The sequence below is a fragment of the Bipolaris zeicola genome, assembly GCF_000523435.1.
Source record: "Bipolaris zeicola 26-R-13 unplaced genomic scaffold scaffold_288, whole genome shotgun sequence".
NCBI classification, from domain to species: domain Eukaryota; kingdom Fungi; phylum Ascomycota; class Dothideomycetes; order Pleosporales; family Pleosporaceae; genus Bipolaris; species Bipolaris zeicola.
In genome coordinates this window covers 1-27,318 of record NW_006912337.1, presented here as the reverse complement: position 1 = coordinate 27,318, position 27,318 = coordinate 1, and the positions used below count along the sequence as shown (strand labels likewise).

The 27,318-nt window shown below is 47.3% G+C and overlaps 12 protein-coding genes across 12 annotated transcripts; 6 read left to right on the top strand and 6 right to left on the bottom strand.

The window, feature by feature from the left end:
• Window positions 1-830: 830 nt before the first annotated feature.
• COCCADRAFT_9309 (uncharacterized protein) lies at window positions 831-4,009 on the bottom strand (the record flags this gene model as incomplete). The annotated part of the gene is made up of 3 exons (XM_007719211.1): window positions 831-3,637; window positions 3,693-3,777; window positions 3,830-4,009. 3 exons carry the CDS (start codon window positions 4,007-4,009, stop codon window positions 831-833), a joined length of 3,072 nt encoding a protein of 1,023 aa, XP_007717401.1.
• Window positions 4,010-4,508: 499 nt separating this feature from the next.
• On the top strand, window positions 4,509-5,779 carry COCCADRAFT_109532 (uncharacterized protein; the record flags this gene model as incomplete). The annotated part of the gene is made up of 2 exons (XM_007719210.1): window positions 4,509-4,867; window positions 4,915-5,779. The coding sequence occupies 2 exons, from the start codon at window positions 4,509-4,511 to the stop codon at window positions 5,777-5,779; spliced, it is 1,224 nt and encodes a 407-aa protein (XP_007717400.1).
• A 396-nt stretch (window positions 5,780-6,175) lies between these two features.
• Window positions 6,176-7,327, top strand: COCCADRAFT_109539 (uncharacterized protein; the record flags this gene model as incomplete). The annotated part of the gene is made up of 1 exon (XM_007719209.1): window positions 6,176-7,327. The coding sequence occupies one exon, from the start codon at window positions 6,176-6,178 to the stop codon at window positions 7,325-7,327; it is 1,152 nt and encodes a 383-aa protein (XP_007717399.1).
• Window positions 7,328-8,013: 686 nt separating this feature from the next.
• Window positions 8,014-8,499, top strand: COCCADRAFT_63024 (uncharacterized protein; the record flags this gene model as incomplete). The annotated part of the gene is made up of 1 exon (XM_007719208.1): window positions 8,014-8,499. A coding segment is annotated over one exon (486 nt), but the record flags the coding sequence as incomplete, so codon positions are not given.
• Window positions 8,500-9,018: 519 nt separating this feature from the next.
• Window positions 9,019-9,312, top strand: COCCADRAFT_77020 (uncharacterized protein; the record flags this gene model as incomplete). Its single annotated transcript, XM_007719207.1, has 1 exon — window positions 9,019-9,312. A coding segment is annotated over one exon (294 nt), but the record flags the coding sequence as incomplete, so codon positions are not given.
• A 1,717-nt stretch (window positions 9,313-11,029) lies between these two features.
• On the top strand, window positions 11,030-15,945 carry COCCADRAFT_30414 (uncharacterized protein; the record flags this gene model as incomplete). Its single annotated transcript, XM_007719206.1, has 4 exons — window positions 11,030-11,371; window positions 11,418-11,613; window positions 11,659-13,919; window positions 13,966-15,945. The coding sequence occupies 4 exons, from the start codon at window positions 11,030-11,032 to the stop codon at window positions 15,943-15,945; spliced, it is 4,779 nt and encodes a 1,592-aa protein (XP_007717396.1).
• Window positions 15,946-16,194: 249 nt separating this feature from the next.
• Window positions 16,195-16,665, bottom strand: COCCADRAFT_9305 (uncharacterized protein; the record flags this gene model as incomplete). Its single annotated transcript, XM_007719205.1, has 2 exons — window positions 16,195-16,244; window positions 16,323-16,665. 2 exons carry the CDS (start codon window positions 16,663-16,665, stop codon window positions 16,195-16,197), a joined length of 393 nt encoding a protein of 130 aa, XP_007717395.1.
• An 871-nt stretch (window positions 16,666-17,536) lies between these two features.
• Window positions 17,537-17,701, bottom strand: COCCADRAFT_69859 (uncharacterized protein; the record flags this gene model as incomplete). Its single annotated transcript, XM_007719204.1, has 1 exon — window positions 17,537-17,701. A coding segment is annotated over one exon (165 nt), but the record flags the coding sequence as incomplete, so codon positions are not given.
• Window positions 17,702-18,025: 324 nt separating this feature from the next.
• COCCADRAFT_47278 (uncharacterized protein) lies at window positions 18,026-18,274 on the bottom strand (the record flags this gene model as incomplete). The annotated part of the gene is made up of 1 exon (XM_007719203.1): window positions 18,026-18,274. A coding segment is annotated over one exon (249 nt), but the record flags the coding sequence as incomplete, so codon positions are not given.
• Window positions 18,275-20,006: 1,732 nt separating this feature from the next.
• Window positions 20,007-20,870, bottom strand: COCCADRAFT_109535 (uncharacterized protein; the record flags this gene model as incomplete). Its single annotated transcript, XM_007719202.1, has 1 exon — window positions 20,007-20,870. One exon carries the CDS (start codon window positions 20,868-20,870, stop codon window positions 20,007-20,009), a length of 864 nt encoding a protein of 287 aa, XP_007717392.1.
• Window positions 20,871-21,740: 870 nt separating this feature from the next.
• On the bottom strand, window positions 21,741-22,312 carry COCCADRAFT_109524 (uncharacterized protein; the record flags this gene model as incomplete). The annotated part of the gene is made up of 3 exons (XM_007719201.1): window positions 21,741-21,881; window positions 21,944-22,119; window positions 22,174-22,312. 3 exons carry the CDS (start codon window positions 22,310-22,312, stop codon window positions 21,741-21,743), a joined length of 456 nt encoding a protein of 151 aa, XP_007717391.1.
• A 1,235-nt stretch (window positions 22,313-23,547) lies between these two features.
• On the top strand, window positions 23,548-24,750 carry COCCADRAFT_109536 (uncharacterized protein; the record flags this gene model as incomplete). The annotated part of the gene is made up of 2 exons (XM_007719200.1): window positions 23,548-24,225; window positions 24,274-24,750. The coding sequence occupies 2 exons, from the start codon at window positions 23,548-23,550 to the stop codon at window positions 24,748-24,750; spliced, it is 1,155 nt and encodes a 384-aa protein (XP_007717390.1).
• Between the last annotated feature and the right edge of the window lie 2,568 nt (window positions 24,751-27,318).

Sequence of the window (27,318 nt, the reverse complement as noted above, 5' to 3'; positions counted from 1 at the left end):
CCCCACCCCCCCTTTCCCCTCTCACACATCTTCACAGAAAAGGGAGGAAATGGAAGACACAGAAAAAAAAACGATGATAATGATCATGTCCTTGTTTTCTTCTTTCTCTTCTTTTCCCCACCTTTTTTTTTAGTAATACGAAGTTTACGGCATTGTATACGGCGTTTGATACCCAGAGGCGTTTATCTCTTTTTTTTTTCTTCTTCTTCGGTTTATTCATTGTTTGGGTGGGGGTTTTACATCAGTCCACGTATAACCACGTACTTTGGCCGTTTGATGTCTCTTTTTTTGGTTGTATTCCGGCGAGTTTTTTCTCCTTGGTTTGGTGGGACGGACGGACGGACGGACGGGGTGCCATTCGTCAAGATTTTTTTTAAAAAAAAAGACATGACAATACGGCCTTGGTAATATCAATAGCAAAGGACTTATGACTTCTGACGTTTGCTTGTTTTTGTAATACAAACATGACGGGCATGTGGGGTTGTTGTTGCTTTAAAAAAAAGTGGAGTAAACTGGTAGGTTGGATAGAATAGAGCATAGTACTACTCGATAATCATAGGATAAAAGTTGTTTCGCAAAATGCTTTCATTAACTTGACCTATCTTTGAAATTGTGAAAGAAAGGAAGCGGTATCACTTTTTCAAATATCTCTGTCCCCCCCCCCCCCCCCTGCTCGCAAACAGCATCACTTTGGAAACTATGATTCCGTCACCAGCACCCAAACCTACTCTTACAAGAACTGGATTTGATAAAGAAAATGAGACCAGATTAGAGAAGAAGAAAAAAAGAACAAGAAGAAGGAAAAGGGGTCGACCGAAGAATCAGCCAATCTACCTCTTCCTCTTCTTGCCCTTGCTGTCCTCCTCGTCGTCATCATCATCCAGCGCAGCCTCCTTGTCCTTTTTGGCTGCCTTCTTGTCCAGCTCGTCCCAGCTCTCACCCTCGGAAAAGTCCTCTTCCGACCCCTCATCACTCATCTCATCCGACGCATTCTCGTCAAAGTCGCTCTCATCAGACGACTCGTCGGAAATGGCCAGCTCAGACTCGGACACCTCAAACGCAGACTCCTCCTCTTCGTCACCATCGCCTTCGTCGTCCGTCTCGGTCGAGAGGAAGGACCATCCACCGTCAGCAAAGAATTGGTGCGGGTCAGACGTCACAGTCTTCATGATGGTGGCCCAGTTGAGGTTCAAAGGTCCCTCGGTAAACGGAATGTCGACAGAGTCCAGCCAGTCCTTGACTGGGTCCAGCGACTCGACTGGAATGGTATTGATGTGAACAGGCGGACGGTTGTAGTCCTTGAACACAACAACCATATCAAAGTTCTTGAGACCAAACTGTACACGTTCAAGATGCACAATCTCAATCTCTGAAAGAGTAAGACATGTGAAGGGAGGCTCAGTAAGCTGGACCAAGCAGTCGGTTGTCGGTTGCACAAGAACCGAAGATCGCGAGGGTACACCGTTGAACCCGAGCTCACGGTACGGGATGTCAACGCTGACGTTCTCGTTGCGTGCAGCATCGGCAATCTTCTCGGCAAAGTTCTTGAACTCCTTGTCGAGAGCAGCACGTCGCCTACGCTCCTCCTGCTCTTGCTCAAACTCTTCTTCGTCACCAAACTTGTGGCGGCGCTTACGGTTGCCCGTTTCGTCAAACTGCATCTCTGTGGCTTCTCGGACAAACTGCACGTCCTTGGTCTTCTTCTTGCCAAGCATAATGGGGTTCTTGAGATGGACATGGATGATGACAATCAGCTCGTGTTGCGAGGGCTGGAAGAACAGGTGCTTCATGTTGCTAAAGAGCACGTCGATCTTGGCGCTTCCGTTGCCGTGGACGTAGCGCAGACCGTTTTGGTGAATCTCGACGCTACCAGGGATACGCTTGCCGTCAAGTGCTGGGCGGATGAAGATGAGATCGAGCATGTGGGGCTTGCGAGACTTGAGGGGAATGAGCTTGTCCTGCTCAACAACGTCCTCCATCTGCTTCTTCTCAGTCTCACGTCGAACAACCTCTTTCTTCAGTTCGGTGATGTCTTTGGTAATCTGATCGATGCGATCGACATCATGCGATTTGAATGTCAGACTGCGAATGAAGTGTGCGTTGGGGTCCTCAAAAGGCTGGTCATCTTTTCGGCCTACACCTTGACCAGGTGAGAGGAAGTTGATTCGAAGAGAGGTAAAGTCTGCTTCGGGGGTATGTGATGCATTCTTGATAGTGTGGATGTGGAAGGGTACTGGTCGACCCATGATAGGCAGAAGGACTGTAAGGTTCTTCTTGTCGACGACAATCTCCAGGTTAGCCACTGAACTGGGAAGCTGGTTGTCACGCTTGTAAGACTCAAACTTCTTGAACTTCTTTTCTTCAGTGCCATTTAGCGACTTTGCGCCCTCACTGTACTGCTCGAGACCCTCGGCCTGCTTCTTAGCATGTAGCTCCTTTTGATGCTGTCGCCGTTGCTCTTCTTTTTCAGCATCTTGGTTCGTCGTTCGCTCGTGGCGCGTTCGGGTCTTTGTGATGTTGGTTTGGGCAATGGCCGGGCGCTCTTTCTTCGCCTTGGGCTTGGCTTCTTCCTCTTCTTCGTCAAAGAAGAACGAGACGGCATCCAGGTCCGATGTGGTATCCTTGGTGAAGACGGCGCATTCGCCCTGTCCAACACGAACCGTGTCAACTAGTACAAGCGAGTAGTTTTTGCTCTTCTTGTCCTGTGGCTTGCTGTTTTCAAGGTCGGAGAAGCCAGTCTGGACAACAAGAGTCATGCCGTCCTTGAGTACACGGGTGTTCTTGCCGCTCAGAAGAAGTGAAGAGTCCTTGTTCTCGACACCGATACCATAGCCAAGGTTCTTGGGGAAGTGCTTCTCCCACTCTGGCTTCTTCGACTTGAGCATAGCAAGCGCTTTGTTGTAAACATCCTTGGCCACAACGCCATCGCGGAGGGATTTGATAACCAAGTCATGAATAGCCAAAAGTAGCTTGTATGCATTCTCTTGCTCTTTGTTGGGGCCGACCATGTATGTTCGGCCAACCATGGCACCGTATGTCTGGTAACGCAGACCAAGAACGGAAATAATGACGCCAGCGTGCAAGTTGTTCTCGTCGGGCTCGGCCGCAAACTTCAAGTCGTAGGAGCCACCGCTCTGAATGGTGGGCTGCAGGCACCAATCTAGCTGCAGCGAGTCAAATGTCTTGGACACCTTCTGCTTCTCGAAGAACTTGGCATCGTCGATCTTGTTGGCGACTTTGTCGGCAAGGGCGCGATGGGAAATCTTCTTCTCAGAGTCGAGGATGTCGGACATTTCTTCGACAAAGTAATTGGTCATAAGGGAGCTCGAGGCTCGTGCCGCATCGCGGATGGTCCTCAGCTCCTTCTCGTCCTTGACAGACAGGGCGGCATTGGACAGGATGGAGGCGAGATCGACCTGGTCCTCTTCCTTGAAGGCAGCCTCGTCAAAGGCGGCTTTCCACTCGCTCGCAAAGGCGTTGTTGGCATTTTCCTTCTTCATGACGGCGACCTTCTTGCCGGCCTTTTTGATCGTATCTATGCATGTCTGAAACTGCTTCTTGTTCTCCTCGGCGTCCTTGCCGCGCACCAAGATTTCGACAGGCACCTTTCCGCCTTTGAGCGGCTCAAGGTAGGCAGCTGCATCAGTGGCATTAGCGCAATGCTGTAGTTTAGGCAGTCGCACGTGACTCACCCTTCTTCTTGGTTGTCACAATCTGGACGAGGTCGGGGGTGATGACGAAGAGCGTGGCAGGAAATTCGTAGCCTAGCAACCACAACTATGGGCTTGTCAGCTCGCCAGATGCGCAAACAAGGCATGCGCAGACTTACCTGGAAAGCGGCGGGCTTCTGGTAAATGCCAGGCTCGCTCGCCTTGCCGACCAGCGTTGCGATTGAGCCTGCGCCCTGGAAAACCTGGTCACCTGAGCGCTTGTCGGCCTTCCACTTGGTGACGAGGTTGTTGAGGCGCTCGTGGAAGAGAGCCTTGTCGATGACGATGTCGTCCGCCATGGTTGAAGGTGCGTGGAATAAAACCTCCAGATGGGTTGGCGGGGACGGGTAAGAGGGAGTTGAGAGAGAGGGAAGGGGAGAGGGAGAGAGACGGCGCTGATGGGAAAAGTCGCGAAGGCCTTGATGGCGACAACGACGCGAGGGCTCCCACGCGCTGCCCCGGGCCTGTGCGCAACCTCTCAACTCCCGAAGCGGCCTAGCGCCCTACTACCTTCACTATAGCTGTATACTACCCCCCCTCCAGAGCTAATCTGCAGCCCCACATCCCGGGCGTGCAGATGCAAATTACCAACTAGTACAACAACACCATCGCCCTCTGAATTGGTCCCCCGTTTCTTTTCGTTTTGCTCAGCTCGCCAATCGGTACGCTCCCAGCCAGTATTCCCAGGTCACTAGCCCGCTTGTGACCCTCGCACGCGGAGCGCCTTCACCTTGCCTATATAGCCTGCCAACGCCCTCGCATGCACCCCCTACCTTCTCTCACCTCCCATGCTATGCAATGACAGCCGGCTCCAGTGTCCGCGCTGGAGTCTCTGTCCGCAGCGATGGCCCCAATGATGGCGCCCCCGACACTCCGCAAGCACCCAACAAGGCACCAGCCACGGGCGTCCAGGCTGCAGGCATGCGAGCCGTCGCCGCCAGGATGGTCGCCTTTTATTTCAGAGCGCCCGTAAAGGCCTTCTTCAGGGGCAGGATCGACTACATGGGCTACGCCAGAGCCATCAACCCCCATGTCATGGCCGATGCGAAATGGTCGTGGAGAATGACCACGCCTGCTGTGCTCGCACATGCCATACGCACCGAAGGATGGGGCTTCATACCCAAGCAGGTACTTCCACCGCTTATGGCAAACACATGGTATGCATAATCAGCGTCTGTTCCACGCAGTGCCTAATACTATGCAGCATTGGTGCAGTCCTGTACACGACATACCTCCACAGCCTATCAGCCCTCCACGAGCCATCCTCGCACCAGACCAAGCGCGTATACCCTCCCCCACCTCCGTCTGTTACCTTCACCGCAGGGTTGATTGGTGGTGGTATTCAATCAGTATTCGCCGCTCCATTTGACGCCCTCCAAACCCGCTTCCGCACCGCCGACATCCTCGAAGGCAAACACAAGACCATGTGGCACTATGCAGGCTACAAGCTACGCTCAATCGGCTTGCAAGGCATTTTTGCTGGCTGGACGCTGAGCTTTTTCAAAGACGCCTTCGGCGCAGCAGTCTTCTTCGGCACCTTTGAGACTGTCAAAAGCCAGGCATACCTCGAATTCGTTTCGCATTACTACGGCAGCCGAAGTCGTGACACGCTATTGGAAAGTTCCATTCCCTACCTGCAGGAAGACTACGATGATCGTCCAGTCATACGGCCACACTACATGTTGGAGCCCATGTTCTTGCTCTTGGCCGGTATCTCAGCATCAGTAACATCTCAGCTCATCCAACACCCCCTGATGGAAATCCAGGATGTTCACTATCGCCGGCTTGAAGCCCTCGATTTTCAGGCTCATCAGGACAACAAGCCCTCGCATATTGTCCGACGATATTACCATGCTTACGAAGAGACATTTGCACAATGCAAGGTTCTAGCCAAACGTGCTGGAGGGTGGAGAAACTACCTCTACCGCGACTTCTTCATGAGCACCATAAAGCAAACGCCCAGTACAGCTGCTGGACTCATCGTGTTTGAAATTGTTCGCCGAAAGTACTCTTTCGAGAACGAGGAGGTCATGATCAATCATGAGGATGCACGTATCCTATTGTCGTGAAGAGCAGGTTAATTGTAGAACTGCGCAGCATCTTGCATTATATACCCAGGGGCGAATTTAGACAGATAGAACAATTTTTCATGTTTGTACATAGGTCAATCTCGCATTACAATATACTGAATTACAGAGACAAATCAATGATACAAACAAAGTATGGAAATAATCGCGTAGGGGATTAGCTTCATACTCAGCTTTCATGCGCTGAATCAGCCGATTTAGCACGTCATCCATAAACAAAAGTTCAAGCCCCTCAGTCGGATCCGGGAAAAGTGCCGAAGTACTAGCTTGCGTCAACGCCTCGGATAGAGCTCCTGCTTGTATCTCTGCAGCCTTTGCTGTCTATCCCACATCAAAGTTTCATCCAGTTAGGCTTTCTTGAACCTCAAATTCACGGTTATGGAATCGAAGTCGCGAATCAAGCTCGCCGTGCTCGATGACTACCATGGCATAGCATCCAAGCATTTTGCTCACATTGATCCATCAAAAGTTGATATTACAGTCTTTAACGACACACTACCGTCATATTCACACCCTAGGACTTCAGATGAAGACCGCAAAGCCCTTGTTGATCGACTGAAACCATTTGCCGTTCTGTCAACGCTACGCGAACGCACCGCGTTTCCGGGTGAGCTACTGCGTCAATTACCCAATCTGAAGATAGTATTTGCGACTGGTGGTAAGTTTGAGTCCTGGGACTTGAGCACTATGCAAGAGCTGGGAATAAGCGTTTACGTCGCGCCCGGCAAAGGGAGGACGGACGGCAAGGGCAGCGTTAAGTCACCACGATCGCTGCCCATCAAGCAAGGAGGTGGGCATCCTACTACGCAACACGTTTGGGCACTCATCCTCGGACTTGCACGTAACATTGCTGCCGATGACGCAGTTGTAAAGGGAAAAGGCGGGCCTGCGGGCTGGCAGACGGAACTGGCGGTCGGCCTACAAGGCAAAACTCTCGGACTCGTTGGGCTGGGTAGAATCGGCGCTCACGTCGCTAGAGTGGGTGTTCTCGCCTTTGGAATGCGCATCATTTGCTGGAGTGCGAACTTGACACAAGACAAAGCCGATGCAATGGCGCAGGAATACGGGTTACCAACAACAGGCGCAGGCATGCTTGCCGAGGATGAAAAGACCTTTCAAGTAGTCAGCAAGGAAGAGCTGTTCCAAACAGCAGACATAGTATCACTCCACTACGTACTCAGCGACCGCTCAAGAGGTATCGTAGCTGCGCACGAACTAGCGTCTATGAAATCTACTGCCTTCCTAGTCAATACATCCCGGGCACCCCTTATCGACGAAGCTGCATTGCTGGATACATTGCGGAATGGACGGATTCGCGGTGCGGCCCTCGATGTATTCGATATCGAGCCACTCCCAGTGGACAGTCCTTGGCGTAATGAGAATTGGGATAGAAAGGGGAAGAGCAGGGTTCTTTTGACGCCACATATGGGCTATGTCGAAGAAGGAACGTTGGCGGTGTGGTACGAAGAGACGGCAGAGAACTTGGAGAGGTTGATTGACGGAAGCGAATTGTTACATCGGCTCATCTGAGGATATGGCAAAGAAAATACGGATTTGCAGAGTCAGACATAAACTTAACTCATCGGGCTTTATCTAGCCTGTATAAGTCTGAATAGTCTTCCTCTTCCTAATCCTTTTCCTGGGTCATCTCACTTCCTCACTCTTGCGCCGATGCTTGATCGTAGCTTTCTCCAGTATATCTACCATTACTGGCTTGAGCTCTCACACTCCTAAATCCCCATTTGCACATATGATTTCCGCTTGATCCACTTCTACCACTTTCACGTCATCTTCACAGCATTTATCTTATACCACGCCCTTTCCAGACGATCTAACGCATTCAAGATAAATGGCATGGAATTTGAATCAGGAATGAAATCAGATGGCTACCATGGAGGAAAGTACTGGAAATGATTGGGCGCGCTGTATCTTCGCGTCAACGGCGTTGGCTTTGTCTTCAAACCTGTGAGTCAAGCTGCGAACGTATGCATGAACAAAGCCATGATACCCACCGCATGCCTCAGTTCTTTCAATTTTCTTTCGCCCTTCTACTCTATAAATTGCTGTCCACATGCTGCATGAACAATAACCCAAACAAACAGCGACCATTGGCGGCATCTAAATATCAAACCACACAACCTCTCATTTTACCGCTAAATTCCGGCAAGTAATTCAACAAGATATTGAGGGTGGCTTGACATTTCATTAACCCAAAAATGTTTCTTGCACATCAACTGCGCAATACGGGGCACATGTCCGTCTATGCAGCGGAATGTGGCTTTCCGGTACACCGACAGCGGTACCTTCGAACAGCTCTAACATCGCAACACGTCTGCGCATATCTCACTACACTTTCATTCAGACGTGCAACTTACCGACTATCTTCTACTCCTAATTTGCTTCATCACACTATTGTTAACAGTGTGATAAAAATCGCAGACGTTCGTCGTCGCTCCTTATGGGAACCTGAAAGATGTCTTGCAACAACTTCTTCCATGCGAACATGCTCGTCCACAATAACACCAACGGGTACGGATGCGGGTGTGGTCAAGAACGATAAGGGTACCTCTAGACTCTTGTCAAATATCAAGGAATTGGTACAAACTTTTAACAAAAGAGCTAGAGTTCAACTCCTGATAACTTACAAAACAATCGAGGAAACATCACCCAGGGACAACAAGAATGAGCATGAGCATGTAGAGCAAGTTCATAAATGTCCAAGTAACAGGATCCATAGTCCTGGATCACGAAAGTATTTCGCCCATTGTGGGAGACACTACACCAGGCAAGGAGACAAGAAGAATCATGAAGAGAATTGCGTCAAATGCAGGATAATGCAGCAAGAGGAGAGGGATAAAGCTCAAACCCATCACGGACTCCTAGATATGGTAAAAGGCCTTGTGGTGAGCAAGTTGAAAACAATCACTGCAAGCGGCGTACTAGATGCAAAACATCATAGTACGAATCACCCGCAGAAGAGGAAACCCCGGGAGATCGATCGCAATACTGCCCAGCTAATAAGTGTCGAGTTATCCCGGGTTACTACATCAAAATTAACGCCAGGCGACGAGCAGGGCTACATCTACATACTTCGCGACTCAAAAAATGGTCTTTTGAAAATCGGGTTTGCCAAAGATCCCAAAGTACGGATTAAACAACACAATAAGTGTGGTCGAGACTTGAAACCTGTTTATGTGACGCATTGCGTCAAGTGGACGAAGCGGGCTGAGCGGCTGATTAAGTTGGATCTAAAGCACTTGTGTAGACCTTGGTTCTGTCCATCGTGTCGACAACGCCACGTGGAGTATTTCGAAGTCACAGAGGAGAGAGCAAAAGCGATCGTAGAGAGGTGGACTGACTGGATCAATGGCAATCAGCCCTACAGTTCGGATGGGAACATCACTCCGTTATGGAATCATTTGATCCTGTTCGGCAGAAGACCTAATCAACCGATGAGAACTTATGATCATGAAGCCCGATGGGCCCACTGGAGTTGGGTATTATCCTCGCCCTCAGAAGGCGATTTAAGACATTTACAAGAGAGCACTGCACAGCACGGATTTGGCCATGATGATGGCCTAATGCCTGTTGGGAAAAAAAGCGATCGAACAATGAGATACGACGACTTATCCACAAAAGTCTCCGTGGCAAGGATTTGAGGGGTTTGGGTGACTAAAACAGCTGAAAAATCCTTAATCAAGCTACAAAACTACTAACATAGAGACCGCATGTCAATTTGGATGATATGAGCATACAAATAACCTCCCACGGCCCATATTATTCGCCAAATGCATCAGTTAATTCTAGAATTTTAATGATGAGTGTCTTTGTATTGTTTACAGTGTAGCTCTTTTCGCCTACTATCTTTCCTACATAATTTTGAGCATTCACAACTTATTTTAGGAACAAAGTGGTTGCACGATCTTCATCGAGACATGAAGTCTCGGCGTGATCTAGCGACTCAACCACGTGAAGTTTTGAGGGATATTTGGTGCCCATCTTCTCTGGGAGAAACATCTTTTTCAAGTCCGGGACTGATATTCGCTTTTAGTAAATCCCACGGCTTCTTTGAAGAACAACGAGCAGTGATTGAACATGTCATATTTCCGATATGGCGAACTCATATGTGCGAACTTGGGAGCCTTATGTGATTGAAAAGTACCATTTAGCATCCAGTTTCTCTTCTTGAACTTGGCAATACGCGACCTGATCATATTCTCCCAAACTTTGCCCAATGCATTGGCGCGATAGGATTGAGGACTGGTCATGAGTCGAACACATCACGCTGACGAGACGTTGGAGGCGTTGTCATCGTGCTGACCATTTCCTGCAGAGCAGCCACACATGCAACTTTCTGTCATGTGTTCAGAACCAGACTGAATTTCTCACTGTGCATGAATCCTCCCGATCAAATCAGAGGCCTAACCTTGTGGCTTTGATTCTAATTCAACTACAGCAAATAAGGGCGAGAACTCGTAGAAATGGACCACATAAAAGGTCTGACATGCAGAACGGCACATATTGGCCCCTATTATTAGTGGATGCGGTAAAGGGAACTCGCAAAATCAAGTCGCGAGAGTAAAGAAGACGTATGATTACGTAAGAATGTATTGAGTAACATGCGACTTTTCTTCGTTAGATACCCGGCTCCAACTGGGCATAGAACAAAGAACGTTGCACTACTCCTCCATTCTACACACAAATGCTGGATACTGTCACATGAGCTAACATGTGCTACTTTTTGTTGCATTTTGTATCGCAACAATGTACTCTTCTGAGCTTTGAATGATTGAGTCTTAGCCCCCACATCCACGCTTCGGTGCGCTATGGGTGCGCATCGATTAACCAATGAAAAGGTCTTGTTCTGGCCCCCAATAGCCAGAACGGCAAATGGTCCCAAAGATCGAGCGCGTGACTCGATCAGCCAATAGCGAGAAAAGATTCCGGCCCCAATTACCAAAATAGAGCATTTCAAGCTCTAGACCTGCATTAGTATTCGACCGTTCGAGGATCCCTAGTCGCACCTCAACGCCATGCATCACAAGGCTGAATCGTTCTCTCAGAGCCTTCAATTTCGAGTTCCCCTAGAACAACAATCAAAGCGTGATTATAAAGGTTCATGTGATACCCCGCACCCCAGATCAATCGCGCACGACTAAGTGAATTCTGTCACTTCAATCAAGTCTCCGCCTTTTTTATCACGTACCTAGTTGCGGTATACATTGAAACATCATGGAGACTCAGACGGCAAAACAAAGCACATCTACCGACCTTGGCCGGCTGTGGACACAGGCCATTAGCGACTACAATGCACGAACAGGTGAAGATCTCTCGTCCATGGGTGCACAAAGTTTGGATGGAGCGATGAAAAGTCTAGATGATGGCATGGAGAAATTCAAAGGGTTTCGACACAATGGAAGCAAAACGTCCAAGTTCCGTTCAGTTATTGGCAACTCACTTGGCGACATGCAGAAATGCATTGACGGTATTGCTGTAATTGGTTCTGCGGCTGGTGCGTTTCCACCAGCCATGCCAGTAGGACTTGTGTTTACGGCAGCAAGCCGCTTGATATCAGTAAGAATCATTGCATTGCGATGCAACCTTAGACTAATGAAAGCAGGCTTTTGCTGGAGTGAAAGCTGACTACGATCGGGTTGAGTCGTTCTTTGAGTATTCAGGTCGATTTTTTGAGCGGCTATCTCTTCTTGAAGAACGAGCAGAATCTGGACCACTTGCTATCGCTGTCGTCCGAGTATTCTCCATGCAATTATCTGTATGTGGCAGAGTGCGATATCTGATCAAAAAGAAGCGTTTCTGTAAGAACTACCACTCCTCTAGTGGACCAAACTGATGACTCGTAGCACAATGGCTCAATGCGCTCTGGAATATGGAGGACCAAGAGCTGCTGGCTGCATTCGCTGCTATGCAAGCGTCGATCGATGAGCTTAACCAAACTGTTGGATATGAAACTTATAACTCTATCAGGACCGTTCAGGATGAGGTGAAAACAGGAAATGACAAACTCGATGCAGTACAAGAAGACACCTCAGCAAATGCTGCTAAGCTCGATGAGCTTGATGAAAAACTGCGTTCTTTTCGTTCAAGCTTGGGGCAGGATGTTCAGCAGCTCTATATGAGCAGTCTGAAGTTAGAAGTTGTAGTCAGTGAAGGATTTGTTGCAGTCCAAACGAAGCAGAATGAAAGTCATACTCTGCTTCTTCAACTCCAAAAATCAGTCGAGAAACTGGGAAAGACGCCCGAACACGACGAGAAGAAGAAACAAAGCGGAAAGTCCAAGGGCGACAGCGGTGATCGCAAGTTTCAAGCGTTGCGAGAGATCAAAAAGTTTCTGACAGAAAATTACACAATTTTCCCTTCATGGACCGATGCCCACAAGGAGAACTTGGCGCAAGACGAAGACATGCGAGATTCTCAAGTCAAACACACGGCGAAATGGCTGAATGAACACCCAGACTTCAAGACCTGGGCAGAAGGAGGAAATTCGTTGCTTTGGATAAGAGGTGATGAGGGTATCGGCAAATCCTTTCTGGCATTTTCGGCTGTTCAAGGACTACGCGCACTCAGAAATGAAAAGAACAGCTTTGCCTATTTCTACTTCAAAGAGGAACACCCATACCTGCAGTCAGTACAAAATGCTTTTGCATCAGCCGCACTTCAGATTGCCGAATCGAACAACAAGTATGCAGAGCAAGTAGCAGCAAATATTAGGGACAATGCCGCACAATCGGAAGACATATCAACTTGGGAGCGGTTCTTCATTTCAATGTTTCCTGGCAAAGAAAAGTCTGACAGTCGGCTATTCCTTGTTCTAGATGGCCTAGACGAGGCTCATATCCAGCAGGGTGGTATCATGACGGAGTTTCTATCCGACTTGAGGCTCGAGAATGCCAACGTTTCGGTGTTGCTGACGAGCAGGCCAGAAGAGAAGCCCATCATACAGCTCTTCGACCCCTCTGTCATCGATGTCACCAAGCAAGAGATAAAGCCGGACATCAAGGCGCTAGTCAAAAGTCGCCTTCATTCACTACCACGAGTGCGAAAATTCAGCCACGCTGTGAAAAGAGCAATCACCCGCAAGGTCGTCAAACAAGCAGATAGTATGCTTTATGCTGAGCATGTGCTGCGAAGGTTCTCCTACATTGGCCGAGAGCGAGCTGTCTTGGAGGAACTGGAAAAGATGCCAGACTCTCTGCATGATCTTTATAAACTTCTTCTGGACGAGTGCCGCCACAATCGGTCTGACGCTCAATATCAAGCGCTAAAGAAGCTTTTTGCATGGCTGGCCTTTTCGAAACGATCCCTCAGTCTGGCAGAAGCCTCGAACTTGGTGCAGTTGACGTTATCAGACAACTCCTTCGATATTGAGGAAGAAATCATTGGGCGCTCATCCCGTATCTTGGAGCTTACACAAACCCGGCAGACAGAGGAGGATACTAAAGAAGACGACAAAGAAGATGACGAAACCGACGACACGAAGGACGATTTTGTTTTTGAACTTGGATATCGAGAATCGCCTTTGTCATTCCAAGATCGCTCTCTGCGACAATACTTCAAGAGCGTGAGCGTTGATGCCGATGGCACTGAAGAATTCCGGACACCTGCTTCTGCAGCTCACCTCACGATCCTACAGATGTGTGCAGACATTATGATCAAAGCGGCAAAAGATCCAGAAGACCAAACAAGCTCAGGAGTATCGCTGTATGCAATCCAATATTGGTACGAGCATTTGAAGGAGCTGGACGTTGAGAAGTCGACAGATGCGACGATATGCCAAGTGGTAACTTTGTTGTACAGCATAACGCAAAACACGAATAATGTTGCAAAGTTGTTTGAAGAAAGAGCAAGGCATGCAGAACTCTACCCTGAACGAGCAGACGATACACCTTCAGCATGGTTCGATACACTCTTGATTTGGGCGGCCAAGGCATCCTCATTCGCAGATGAATCTCTGGATAGTGAGGTAAAAGAGTGGGCGCGCACTGTTAACAAGGACAATGTATTACTTTTGTTGGCAAAAGGACATGTTCAAAATTGGTTGGATGCTAGAACTCAGTGGTGGATACCCGAGACCTTTCGATTCGTCAAAGCTGCTCTTCGATTGGTAAGTGCCCTTGTTTTATAATCGCAACTATTCTAATTGAATGTAGGCCAACCGGCTACAAACAACAGACGATGAGCCAATAAAGCTCATCCAAGAGATCACCTCGCAATACGATGTTCCCGCTGAGGATTATAAGACTTTGAGAGCGATCGGCGCCACATTGTGCGACTACGGATACGACTATTCGGATGCAGAACGTCAGAAGGCGATGTTGACTGAAGGAGCTTCGTACCTTAAGCAAGCCGTCGAGCGTATGGAATGCGACAACCAAGAAAAGATCGAAACACTTCGCCTTCTTGCACCAAAGTATCTGTGGATCGATCAACATTCGGAAGCGATCAAGTACTACGACCAAGCATACGACATGTTGCCGGACCCAGATTCAGAGGGACTGACCAAAGCTCAGCAGATCGAGTTCATGGACATTCGATTGGACATATTGACAGCCAAAGCTAGTGCCTTTGAAGAAATGAAACAATCTGAAGACGCCCTCTGCATCTACAATGAAGCTAGAAGATTTTCAGGAGAAACGCCTCTACCTGGCGCGCGACTTGACGACATCACCCTCTTGTTCAAGGAGGAAAATGACCCCGATGGTTCGAAACTCATCAAAGAATTGAAAACATGGACAGAAAAGGAGCGAAATAATTGGTTCCAATATTGTTTCGAGGGTTGGGTAGACAATAACGCGGTTACTCGTATGCAAAGAGCAGCCAAATTGACGGGCGAGACTGACCTGCTCCTCGGCTGGCTCTATACTCTGGCAAAGACTTTACCAGAGGAGAGCTATTATCTGTTCAATGTCCGAGGCGCAATCGCGAACCTGTATTATCCGGTGATGGGAGATATTGAAAAGGGAAAAGCTTTGCGCCAGGAGATCTTATCCATGAACCCAAAACCTGAATCCTGGTTCGAGGAGACCATGAACGAGAAGAAGACGGAGCATCGACTGAAGCTTGCTCAAATCCTGTTCCACGAGTTCCAGAACTGCTCAGATCCAACGAAGAAGGAAGCGCTGATCGAAACTTTGAGGACTCTGCCGAGCGCTCATGTGGATGACGACCTTCAAGAATCCCATGTGGGTATGCTACTTGCAAACATGCTCCGGATCATGGGCCCTGCAAAGGAATACCAGAAGCACATGAACGACCTATTCTCTGCCTGTATGCATGGTCTTGAGGATAGTGTATCGTGGAACGACTCATCCAGTCTGAGGCTCCTATCCAAGGTCTTGGGTTCTTTGGATGGCCTTGAAAGAGACGCAAAGATCGCTTGCACCGCGCAATTTTCGATACTGGACCGGAGCGTACACTATCAAAACAGTGGCACTGATGTTTCTGAGACTGATTCCAACGGTGATAGTACAGAAGAAGACGCAGAAAATAAGTCTGGAGAGGAAGTTGTACCTATTGTGGAAACTGCAACATCCGACAATGATCCCGTGACCGACGGGAAACCTGCGAAGAATGGAGAATCTGATTTGCTAGACGGCCAACTAGAGACTGTGGGGGGCTCTACTACTGATTCAGCAGTTGCCAAAAGGAGAGACTCTGCAGAAGTTGCCGAAGCTCCACAACAGACAGGAGAAGCACAAGAATCCACCTCGTCTGAACAGGACGCTACTGAAGCAGATCCAAACAATCTTGACGAGGATCTTACTGGAAGCGGAATCTTCTGCGATGGAGGTTGCGGAACAGACATGAGTAGCTGGGTCAAGCCGATATACTATTGCTTGGTTTGTGTCAACTGCGATCTGTGCGAAGACTGCCATTCCAAACGACTAGCGCAGACGCGTGGAGAGATCGCGGAACCATGGCATAGCTACTGCGGCAGAGATCACCGGTATATCAAGGCACCTATGAAGGGTTGGAAAGGTGTGAAGGATGGTATCATTAGGATTGATGGTGAGGAGGATCTGTCAGTGAGGGACTGGCTGAAGGGTTTGAAGGAAGAGCGATGGCAGAAGGCATGGGAAATGTTCTGGACTCGACAAGGTGGTCTGAGGAATATCGGGATTGACGATTAAAAGATATCAATGGTATGTAAAGGGATCTTACACGCGATAGTAGAAACCATCCATCGTAGGATCTGGGTGTAAAACCTCAACTATACGGGTATATTCCAGTCTGCTAAATGGTCTTGATTGGCCAAGGATGATCTTCGTTGGCAGAGTGCAGTTTGCATCCCAGATTGCCTTCGGTACACGTTTCACTGCACGCCGGTATGCTATTTCTCCCTTACATTCAACGTATATTACATTATAAAAATGGTACTTCTACCCGTCTAAGCCTTCTATGCCATATAACTTCATCTCCTTCGTAACTGCTGTAATTCTATTAGTTTGGTATCGCATGAGACTCCATGCTTCAGGTGATAACATAGAACCGCCAATGTCATACTGACCTAGATACTTGGAAGTCGTTTCATATGCTAGATCATCGCTTTCATCTGCTTCCATGCTCAGCTTATACAGCTTGTTAGCTTCGTTGCCTTTGACACCGGTGGAGTTGCTGGTTCTTGTAGATATGGCTATAAGCTCCACCGTTTCGTCTAGCCTGAGTTCATTCTTCTCCATATTGCGTAGTACATCAGCAGGAAGTATTTCCGGGGGTTTTAGATGAATTAGACCGCGAACGTCCTGTAGGGGTGGCCCTTTGGCGAATGATGGGAGCTCGAATATCGATCCCCATTTGGCCCTGCGTTTCGCCTTTTTTTCCCTATGAAGCAAGAGGCGAATGAAAGACATCTTTAATGTCCAATGATAGACATAATATCTCGTAGGAAAGGAAAGGCCAGATATCTTGAGGCAGAGAGACGTATTACGGACTTACACCAAGCGGTGTGGGACTGGAAAGTGATGTTGGTGCTCCATCTTGAGGGATCAATGGCCTATCTGCTGGCACTTTGTGCTGCATATCTTCGGGCAGATAGTATCATTGTACAAGCTTCTGTGTTTTCCAAACAGGTAATTGAGACCCATGATAATCTTTGTTAAAATACGACGATCAAGTCCGCAGATGGTATGGGTCGACAGGATAAGTCCACCCACGCCGTGACCATGAAGGCAGGTGCGTTTTTGCCGTCATTGTATGTACGATCATCATCGTCTATTGTTACTCTAAGATGAGTCTTGTGGAATGGTTGTCATAGTAGTGCAGTATCCAGATAGATACGAGGTAAGCCGTACAAAATTTAAAAGGAAAATTGCATCCCAGGGTTTACAAGACACCGGAGAACGCTGGAAGAACATCCTGCGGGTACTAAAAAACGCAGCGGTTGTAAAGACTGATCCATGTCGCGTATAGATCGAAGTCAGGGTAAGAACTGAATAACATGCTAGTAGCTTGGTCGTAGTGTCGAGCCGGGAAGGAAATACTCCCGCTTGTAGTAGTTTCTAGGCTTGGTCCGTCTCCGCTCCGAGTACGTTGCTGACATTCCCAAAACGTGTAGCGCTGGTTAGAGACAACAGCTCTTTTTGAGAGCATCTGATCCTAGAAGGTCTAGCCATGGGTGGCCCACGTGGATCTGTAGAGATCGTCGTAGAGATACTCTACCTTGTTGTCTATTTTAGAGCTGCGGAAAAGATCACTGATTCTCCGTAGCATGCTATAGGAATCTGCAGATATGATCGTCAAATATGCACCAGAATATATATCGCTCATATGGTTCACATGTCCGCGTATGCTGTCGTCGTCCTGGACAATACATAAACAGTCAACACATAGGTATCTCTCCCCAAGCTTGGGAACTAAAGAAACGGCTTCCTTGATAGCATTGGGAAGATTCGTGAATGTCTCTTTTAGATATTAAGGTGGTTGGAAGTCTGATAAGTTGAGCTTCTTCAACAGGATACTGTCTGACGGACGCGATGTCATGTCATTGCCCAAGCCTTGTGATTATACGTAGCTCAAAGCGACGTAACGCGAAACCGTGTTTCTAAGGACCAAGCACCCCTAAATTATGTCAATAACTTACTGTGGAAATTGGCGAGATAATCTATGTTCAAGAGGTACTGGCCGAGTATGTCTTCCGTGTTGAGCGTCGCAAGCCTCTATCCAATAGATGATGTGCCGAGAAAGGATGTCGCCGGCGGTTGTTGGTGGTAGATCTTCGTCAAGTTTACCACTGTTGAGCAATAGTTCCTTCACCTTATCGCTTTGAGAGGTTGTAGACCACATGAATAGTATTACACCAAGCTTTTCACTACAATTCGCATCGACTTTGCCGGTGCTGAGTAACATCTCCGCAATTCTGACTGATTGATTCGTCCGTGAAGCCCAAGCCAGAGGTGTAAGACCACGTGCGTCTTCGACGTCGGAATCCATCCTTCCACTAGCAAGCAAGAATTCCACGACGCTCCCTTACCCCATTGCAGTAGCGGATAGTGGAGTTTCCTTGAAGTATAGTAGAACTACGTCTAAGATCCCACGAAAGCATGATAGGGATGCCATTTGATGTAGTAGTGGTAGTAGCAGTAGCAGCAGTAGTGGTAATAAGCTTGGCGATGACGTTGACGGCTGTCAATAAGTAAATGCTTCCTAATCAAGCGTAATGGCCTCGTTCGGCCTTCTCACCTTTTTTTGGCACAAAAGACTCACAGAAGAATAGATACAACCCCACTGCCTACTGCCCAGCCTCCAACTTGACTCATCACCATAACCTCTTGCCACTTTACTCGAGCCCCATGCGCCAATGAGTTCGAAAAATAAAATCAACGCAGAGTGCGTAAAGAGATGAAGGAAAACCATAGCTCCTTCACGATGTGCGAAGGGCCTGGTGGGTGTTGGTCTACACATCGATATTCGATCTATGCACTGTTTGGATCACAGTACCTGCCTCGCACGCCGTGCTCGACGAAAAACAGTAGGAGCTATGGCAGTACAGAAACTTGTGATGCGCTTGGTCGCCGTTCTGGGATTGTTGCGTGCAAACAAATCAGTTGCACAACTATCCATCAAAGGCTCAAGAGCTGAGCCACCCATCCGGACACTATTGCAGGAACCCCTGCGTCGCGTATAATTACCTTAGCAATATACAAAACTGGCATAACAACAATTGCAAGTGGCTCAACAGCATCAGGTTTGTACCCGCGGTTTGACGCATTGAGTGCACGGCCATGGTACTTTGGCCAGCCAGCCAGCCACATGATCATGGCCTTCATCAGTCTTGTTCACAAGATACCTCAATTATCAAGTATATGCACCTGTCAACCCCAGTCACATTCTGGTCAGTTGTGACAATGCTGCCAACACTCCTTGGGCTCCAAAACCTGGCGAATAGCCGAGTCTCGTTGTAATGGGTCGTTGCGCTAATGCTCTCGATATTCATGAGGAACGCCACTGCTTGGTGGCGCCCTAGCGGATGCGGGTCGACCCTTGCGCTAAGCGATGTTGCGGGGGTCCATCGGAGAGTAATCCAGGGCGCTCTAGAAGCGCTGCGGCCCGCATGAATGCCGTATTCAGAAGATGTTAGTAAACGCAATTAGGTCTAGGTAAGTCTCAATCTTAGCCGTTCATTCCTCTATCTAGCCAGCCACTTAGCAAAGGCTGAACTCTATCGGCGAGTCCGCCCACCAGTAACCTGTAAATCCACTATCGTATTGTGACGCTTTTGGTGGCTTGCAGCAGTGATCAAGTGACTTCAAAGTTGGTATGAAATAGTTCACGTACAGTGATAGGATCGACATCTGTACATAGCGGTGAGCGGTGTCAAAACTACACCTGTCGTTGAGTTCCCAGAAGATTTTTTTATGATTCATAGAGTTAGGTATACTTCGCTATCTTGATCTGTAATAAATAATTGAATTAGTTGCTATGATATACATGCGCGGTTGTCTTGTGAAATTTGGAGATATCGGTGTATAACTAGGTTTCGTAGAAGCAATTAAAATCTACAACGAATATAAGACAACTAGGTATCAATTTGCTGAAAATGATGGCTGGTAGAACTTCGACACAGAAAGGTCTGGGGCATCCCCTTATCTCGTAAGCCAATGGCTTGTAATCCTACTATCTACGTGTACATGGGTACGAAATTCCAATGGGAAGAAAAGATAGCAGAGCATACCAAAGGGATAGATAGCAGTTTTCAGTGGCTTCCGAGAGGTGTTTGAATGCTAATTTTCATCGTCCAAAAATCGCTCGTAGCATAAAAATCTGTGATCCAATCATAAGGAATCCAGAAGAGGAATTTTGATACACCCATCGAATTTTGACAAAGAATATACTTTGAACTGTCATCGTAACCAATAGCCAGGACCGCATGTGCGGCTTTTGGCAAGGACACCTTGGAGTGCCTTGGCTTTGCCATGGCATGAATTTGCCACATGCCATTTGGTCCGTCCTTGTCCCATACAGCATCCCCAATCTTCCAAGTAAGACTGAAAACCACTGGGCGACAGTCAGTGAGGCAAGACAGGACATTGTCAAGGACATCGTCACCATCTGCATCCATATCTATGGTTGAATCAGGCCCTTTTGCGTTACGATGGACATCCAGGCGCTCATGCGTCGATATTTTGTACCTAAGTGCCTCTTGGAAGCAAGTCTCGGGCGGCTTCACATCTGTTTTGAGTCTATCATAGGGCCAAGAAGCTTCTGAGCATACTCCATACTTTTCCAGACTTCTGAATGCGTGACGTATGAAGCACCCTCTATCTGCAATATTTTGGGACACTGCAATTCGAGCATTGTAGTAGATGAAGAGTCGAGATGGGACGATCGCCTCTCCAGGAATACCGTTGAGAGCATTGTGTTTGCGGAGCTCAAAGAGATAACAAGCCGCGGTTGCATTCGCAACGCAGGACCCCATCTGACCTTGTTGGAAGTAATCTTCGAAGAATCCTCGAAATCTTGGGTCTGTACGAAGATTGATGGTTGATGCAATCTGTAGTCCATGGGGCTTTTGGTATGGATGCTCTATGCCAGTGAAGGTGCCATCCGGTTTTGTCATCACTCTGATCTGTAAGACATGTTAGCTCGGGTAAAATCACTTATCACAACAAAATCTCTAACCATCAGAGAAGATCTCTCAGTTGGAGGATAGTCGCTAATGCTGATAGTCGTGCCATGATGTTGGAAGGTCATACTGCTTAATGACACGAAATATGACCTACTGTCATGCACTAAAGCTCTGAAATTTTCTATGCAACGGCAGAAGTCATCTAGAGTTGTATATTAGGAAATTGCGATCTAGACTTAGCAAATGGCTAAAGCCGCGTACGTATACCTATTTTTGACTAGTTGCGCCTGACATACTTAGCTAGTTTCGGACCCGCTTCGCCTTGATCCGTTCAACACGAGCAGTGCCTCGTTTGACGAAGACGCCACAGTGGGCCGCTCTCGTTTGTGCAGGAGCTAATACGCGCCGCCCTGACTCTGTGGCGTTGCCACAACATTATTAACACGGTTCCACCCTATAAGATCGGCAACGGACTTCCAAGCATTTTGATTTGCTCAATCTGTAGTGGAATTTGGCATCGTTGGCAACTGCAATGTAGCCAGACATTTTAATACTCACTTAATCATTTCGCGAGCTACCACCGACGTAAATCCCGGACACGATCTCAAGACGACCCCATATTACAAGACTATCAATCAACACCTTTGAGTCGCGTATCCTCTCGTTAAAAAATAATATTAGAAACACATCGAATATTGTCAAGGTCTCAATAACAAAAAAAGTCACTTTCGCGATCGAGTTTCTGAAGAGAATGAATGGATTTATCTGTTGCTATTTCTGACTGCCAAATGAGTGCGTGGATGAAATGAAGTAACCATATCTAAAAGAGTGCCGGTGCCAATAACCTCCCCTGAAGTGCATTTAAAAGTTGTGCAGAGGATCGCCAATGAGTCCGGAAAAGTACTTGGCGATATCCTTAACACCTCCAGGGATTGGGGCCAAGCTGATAACTGCAAGAGCGCCATTGCCCAACTTCGAATACAAGGTTGACACAAACCTCCACTATAGGTGCATTAAGGTCAGCACAGCTTCAGTTCTAGAATATCGTTGATGTAAATGCTCACCTGGAAGGGATTGCGAGACTTGTCGTGGAAGACCAGGAAACGTCCTTCTCCCTGCTTGTTCTTCTGACCGTATTGGAAAGAATCATCCACAGTGATTGTGAAGGAATCACCAGAAGATTTAGCCTTCAAGGCGTCGAGCTTGCCTTGCTGGATGAAAATGTAGCTCTGCTCATCGTCTGTTTCACGAAGAATTAGAAGTGATATATTGGGTGTTTGAGGTCTATACATACTTTTATCCTTGTTCGTGAAGACGGCCATGTAATATGTGTCGGACTTCTGGGAAAGGTTCTGTTGCCAGTTTACAGTGGCAGGATTGGCGGCAACATCGCCCTCAGCGATGAAGATCTTATTTCCCTTTTCGACAGTCATGACGTAAGATTTTCTGAACTGAGAAGATAGAGACTGAAAATGCGGTTTTTTAGTAGATGTTGAGATTGAAGAGTGAGCCGAATGTATGTGTTTGTGCGTGGTGATGTGAGTGAAGAAGGGGTATTTATGTGCGTTTTATCTTGGTGTAATTAACCAAATTGGGTTGTTCTCGCAAGCCACACAGCTCCCAATATGTGTGAACTATCACATTATTCTTTGTACAGCTGAACATTTTTCGTATTGTAGGATCTAGAGCGTGGTGGAGTGGTCTCGAACGCGGCCATTCAGCTGTGACGGTCCGTTCCCTACGCATGTCCGGCCTATTTGGATTCTTAACGCGATTCAAGACCCGATGGCGAGAAAATAAGCGACTATCAAGCGGGCATGATGTAAAGATCTTCGTTGAGGAGGCAGCCAGCCTATAAGCGGAGACAACTCCTCCGCTACGGCGCTAAGCTCATTCGTGCAAAATTGTGAGATTCGGGCCAATCATCCAAGCTAAATGTGGTGGAGTAGTCTCAGATGATTTTTTCTCAGCTGTGACGGTTCAGCCTATTTGGGATGATCGTCTTAGCGAAGCTAGAAATGCATCGGATACGGTGTGAGCTGTCACACCGCAAGGTTCGGCTTCTGCCTGTACTATCTGAAATCAACTCTAAGTGACACTTATGACAGCGCCACGCGCGCTATTGAGGGGAATCCTCCAATGCATGTCGCAACTCTTGACTCTCAGCTCTCATCATGGCCTTCAAAGCATTGGCGAAACATTTCTATCGCCTAGTGTTCGGGAGACCATTATTGGATGATTAGTTGCTGTTCAACACACTGCTGCTTAAAATCCGGGTTATAAAGCGGGCATTTCTCGATATAGCTAGAACTCAAATCCAATACTTTTACCATGTGACTATAAAATGCCAGATTATCTTCAAATCGTTTGGCAAAAACGGCAGTGTTGATCTATACATCGGAACCAAAGAAACTACAAGTGATTGCTTTCGCGCTGTCATATCTAAGATGTAAGCTGTTTCTATATCTATGTCTTACGCATCACTGAGTCATATAAGAACCCAGATATGGCCACAGAACACGTCAAGTCGCATTACAACCCTAGCCCCCAAGAACTGAGGGCATTTGTAAATGTACTCCTTGACAAGGACATGCCGGTGTATATTCAAGATCCAGATATACAAACCTCTTTGCTCCTTCAGCAACATGAGGACGAAGAGGTTGCACCCATGTTCTACTTCTCTGAACACCGCTACCTCGGCAACAGAATTCAATTGCCTGGTCACGACAGCGCTGGAGACCACGTAGCGGCCAGCAATCCCTTTACTTTGCAGAATGGGCTTGTAGTCACGTACGGAGATATCAATGCACTTTCTGGAGACTATTTTGGATTGATGACTCCCATCTCCAGAGGCATCACGATGAAAGACCGCATTGATCGTTTCCAACAGAGCTTTAACTTATTGAACGTGGGTGAGGTTGGCAAAAAAAGGGCAGAAGCCGTTATTGCCAAACTGAAGGTTCTTATGGCTGCAGTGGATGATGCCATCGAACATGACCCAAAGGCGGCTCACAAAGCTTACCAAGACCATCCTCTGGATATCGACGCGCTCAAACAGGTGACAGTGGCCTATAAAGCTGGGGCCGATTTCGATACCCTTGCGCTCCACAACATTGACCACTTTGGCCCTGAAGCTCGTTTGACATACAATGCTGGTCACGCCCTAGCTCTTCAAGTAGCTTCACAAGGTGACCTTCAACAGGCATATGCTATTAACGCCTTTGCAGACCACTTCCTGCAGGACTCTTTCGCAGCTGGCCACGTTCGAGTCCCGCGAAACGCTCTCTACTCTCTCGACGTCAAGGTCGACTTTTCCACTAGCTTCTTGAAGGCGATTGCATCAAATGTCAGTATCTTCTTTAAACTTTGGCTACTTCTAACGTTTCCATGGCAGGTTATGCATGATGAGGATGGCAATCTGGGACTACATGTCCAAAACTCGGCTGGAGAGAAGTGGAAGATCTATGGGGATACCAAGCTCTTCGACCCGGTAAACAGTAATAACCTTCACATCTGCACTGAAGCTATCAAAGTATCGGTTCAAGAGGTCTACGATGCCTACAAGCTCCGCAAAGTCATTGATGAGTCACAATTCGGCGCATGGGAACTGGCTCCAATTCTGGACCTTGTCTCGTTGCATCCAGAGAATCATCTGCCACTTCTATTTGTTAAATCGGATGGCAAGATCTACAAACGAAATGGAAATCCAGGAGAGGGAGTATTGTTGGACACTATCTGGGACTACGTGGGGTTTTTGCTCGAGAATGTGAACATGCTTGAAAAACAGATTCAGCTACAAATTCAGAAGATCATTGGCAACAACTTGAGCACACTGGTGGGTGGGCTATCAAATGGTCAGATAGCGCATTGAGAGAAGAACAAAGGGAATCCCCAATATACGACCTAGTTTTCATTCCACTACATATCAAATCAAGCAACTGCTTGTTCGAGCATCTCTATACGGTCTTGGGTGGTATCAAACTGGGTCCGCAGGTCGTAAATTTGATGGATGTGGATCTTACGACCAGGATTTAAGACGACTTTGGAAATGACATCCTTTGCAGCAATTAGATCAAGTGAAGCGTCCAGCTCATCTTAAACATTGCGCAGCTCTCCAGTCATGGCTTTGCGTTCCCCAAACTCTTTGCAACAAGCAGACTCACGTTGTGATCTAGTAGCAATATCATCCTCTTGTTCTGTGAACAAGGTGGCCTTGAGGCCATCACTAGTCAATAGCGCTAGTCCTAGAGATTTCTGGGCCCGAGTAAAGGATTGGTCGTGTTCATGATCGGCGTCTTCGAATTTTTTTGAGAGAACGCCGTCCATTCCAACGGTGGGCTTATGAATCTACTACTGAGACATAACAAAATTCTTCAGTAACATTGCCTGAATGATTTTGGTGCCATGTGTGGCTTCTATGAGCGGTTCAGCGACCTGTAGGCTCACGGCAGCAACGTTGAGGCCAGCATACCTTCGTCGCCGGATCGACGGCATTCGCTGCAGTCAGCGTCGACCACTATATGGCCGACCACTACGTGGCCGAGCTTATTCGAACAAGAAGCTGGGCCCGGAATATCACACTTAACCTTTGACGGTCTTTAGGGTTCAGTCGATTAGCGTTCTATATGATTTTGTCAGCACTAGGTTATACTTTGCCTCCAATCGTCGATCAGTGCTCAATGAAACATGTACTTCAGTTCATGATATGGATTTTGGCTATTAAACCTATATGAAATGTGTAAATGGCTCGGCTGAAGGAGCTCTGCCGATCTTCAAGAAAACCTAGGAGACAATGCTAGGTAACGAATTTATATCTATGGGGGACTAAGCTCTACGCTACTTAGCTATCAAAGTGGTGCACGATAGCAAACGTAAATTCTAATTAAAATCACAAAACGTGATTATATATAGGAAGCGTACTGTGTCGCGATGGCCGAACACCTTGAGTGGTGCGATTCACTGGAGCAAACGTTGAACAACCCCGTTGAAAGTAAAGGTTTTTTTCAAGTGTAGATTGAAACTCTTTTTATACCTAGTTCCCTTAGTAAGGTAAAATAAGAAAAACAAGAGCAAAAATACGCCCGTTCTACTCCATCTCCTTTCTCGTCTCTCTCGTCTCTTTCCCTTATCCCTCTAGCGTCTTTCTTACTACCCTCTGTTTCCTTACCCCTCTCTCTTTCTTACTCTCTTCTTATTTACTCTCTAAAAGAAATAGTACAAAACAAGAGAAGGAAGAGCAAAGAGCGAGGGGTGAGAAACACAAGAGGCGTAAATTTATATCACTAGTGAGTGTTAGAGCGGTTTTACATACTTGTCTAAAATAGAGATAGATAGCATGGCCGCAGATAATCGTTGCTGTCGCAGTGTCAATGGATCGGCTGATCCATGATCAGCGTACGATGGATCACATGATCCGTCCGATCATTTAACTATCTGATCTTTATCAGATAGTGCGATTAATAGATCAGACGATTGAGGGATTGTATTACTAAATAGAGTTAGGCTTCGATTAATATGATATAGTCTAATGAATCTATTGATCTTAATTAGTAGATAGAACGGTCAGTCCATCATCTCAATATATTCCCATTTATTCAGAGTTTTTCAGCTCTCACAGTTACTTACTCCATAGGGGTTTCAAATTTGCCCTTCACAGGTCGATGACTCGGAAGAAACCTGCTCCTTCGTTTTCATTAACGACATTCTAGTAGTAACCAAGTTGTAAGTCGCATACGCCCTTCCCACACATATTTCAGCGTGTTTTCCATCAAGTACCTTTTCTATCATATAATCAGACCTCAACAATCGAAGGTATCGAGTTTCAGACCACCATGTCTTTGATCAGAATCTGATGTTATGTTTAGCAATGATGCTCCCCCGCAGCCTCTTTTTAACGTCTACGATTGTTATCGGGCGAGCGGTTGCGACCGCTCTCAAATGTCAACTCGGAAAGGATTGCCCACATTTCGTCGGAGGTCCTCTAACGTGCGCCCAAGACGGTTTGATAGTTAGCAGCTCCACTGGGCCAAACACATCTAACTGCATTCCAACTCCCATCAACCCGTTGGAGCCCGGCCAGCAAATCAGCATGGGTGTATTTCAACTCCAACGCACAGAGTTAGCGGATGTTCACCAGTATATCATTACAAATACGGAGCACCAAGGTGGTAGAGCGACCAACTTACATGTAGCGCTAGGAAGCATTTTCAAAGGAACTGAACTTTAGGATTTATATTCTTTACCGGCTGGGGCATCATGTATTGCTGAACAGACTGCTGGTGATACTGTCAAAATTCAATTCACCTGTTAGCTATCACACCAGGTCTGTAAGGGGCTGCGCTCCAGGGAGCAATCGCGAGGTATACAAGAGGTTGTATTCGATGAGGAGCTAAGCTCCCAAGCTACGTAGCTGTCTATATACAAGCTGGTTACCCGAGTA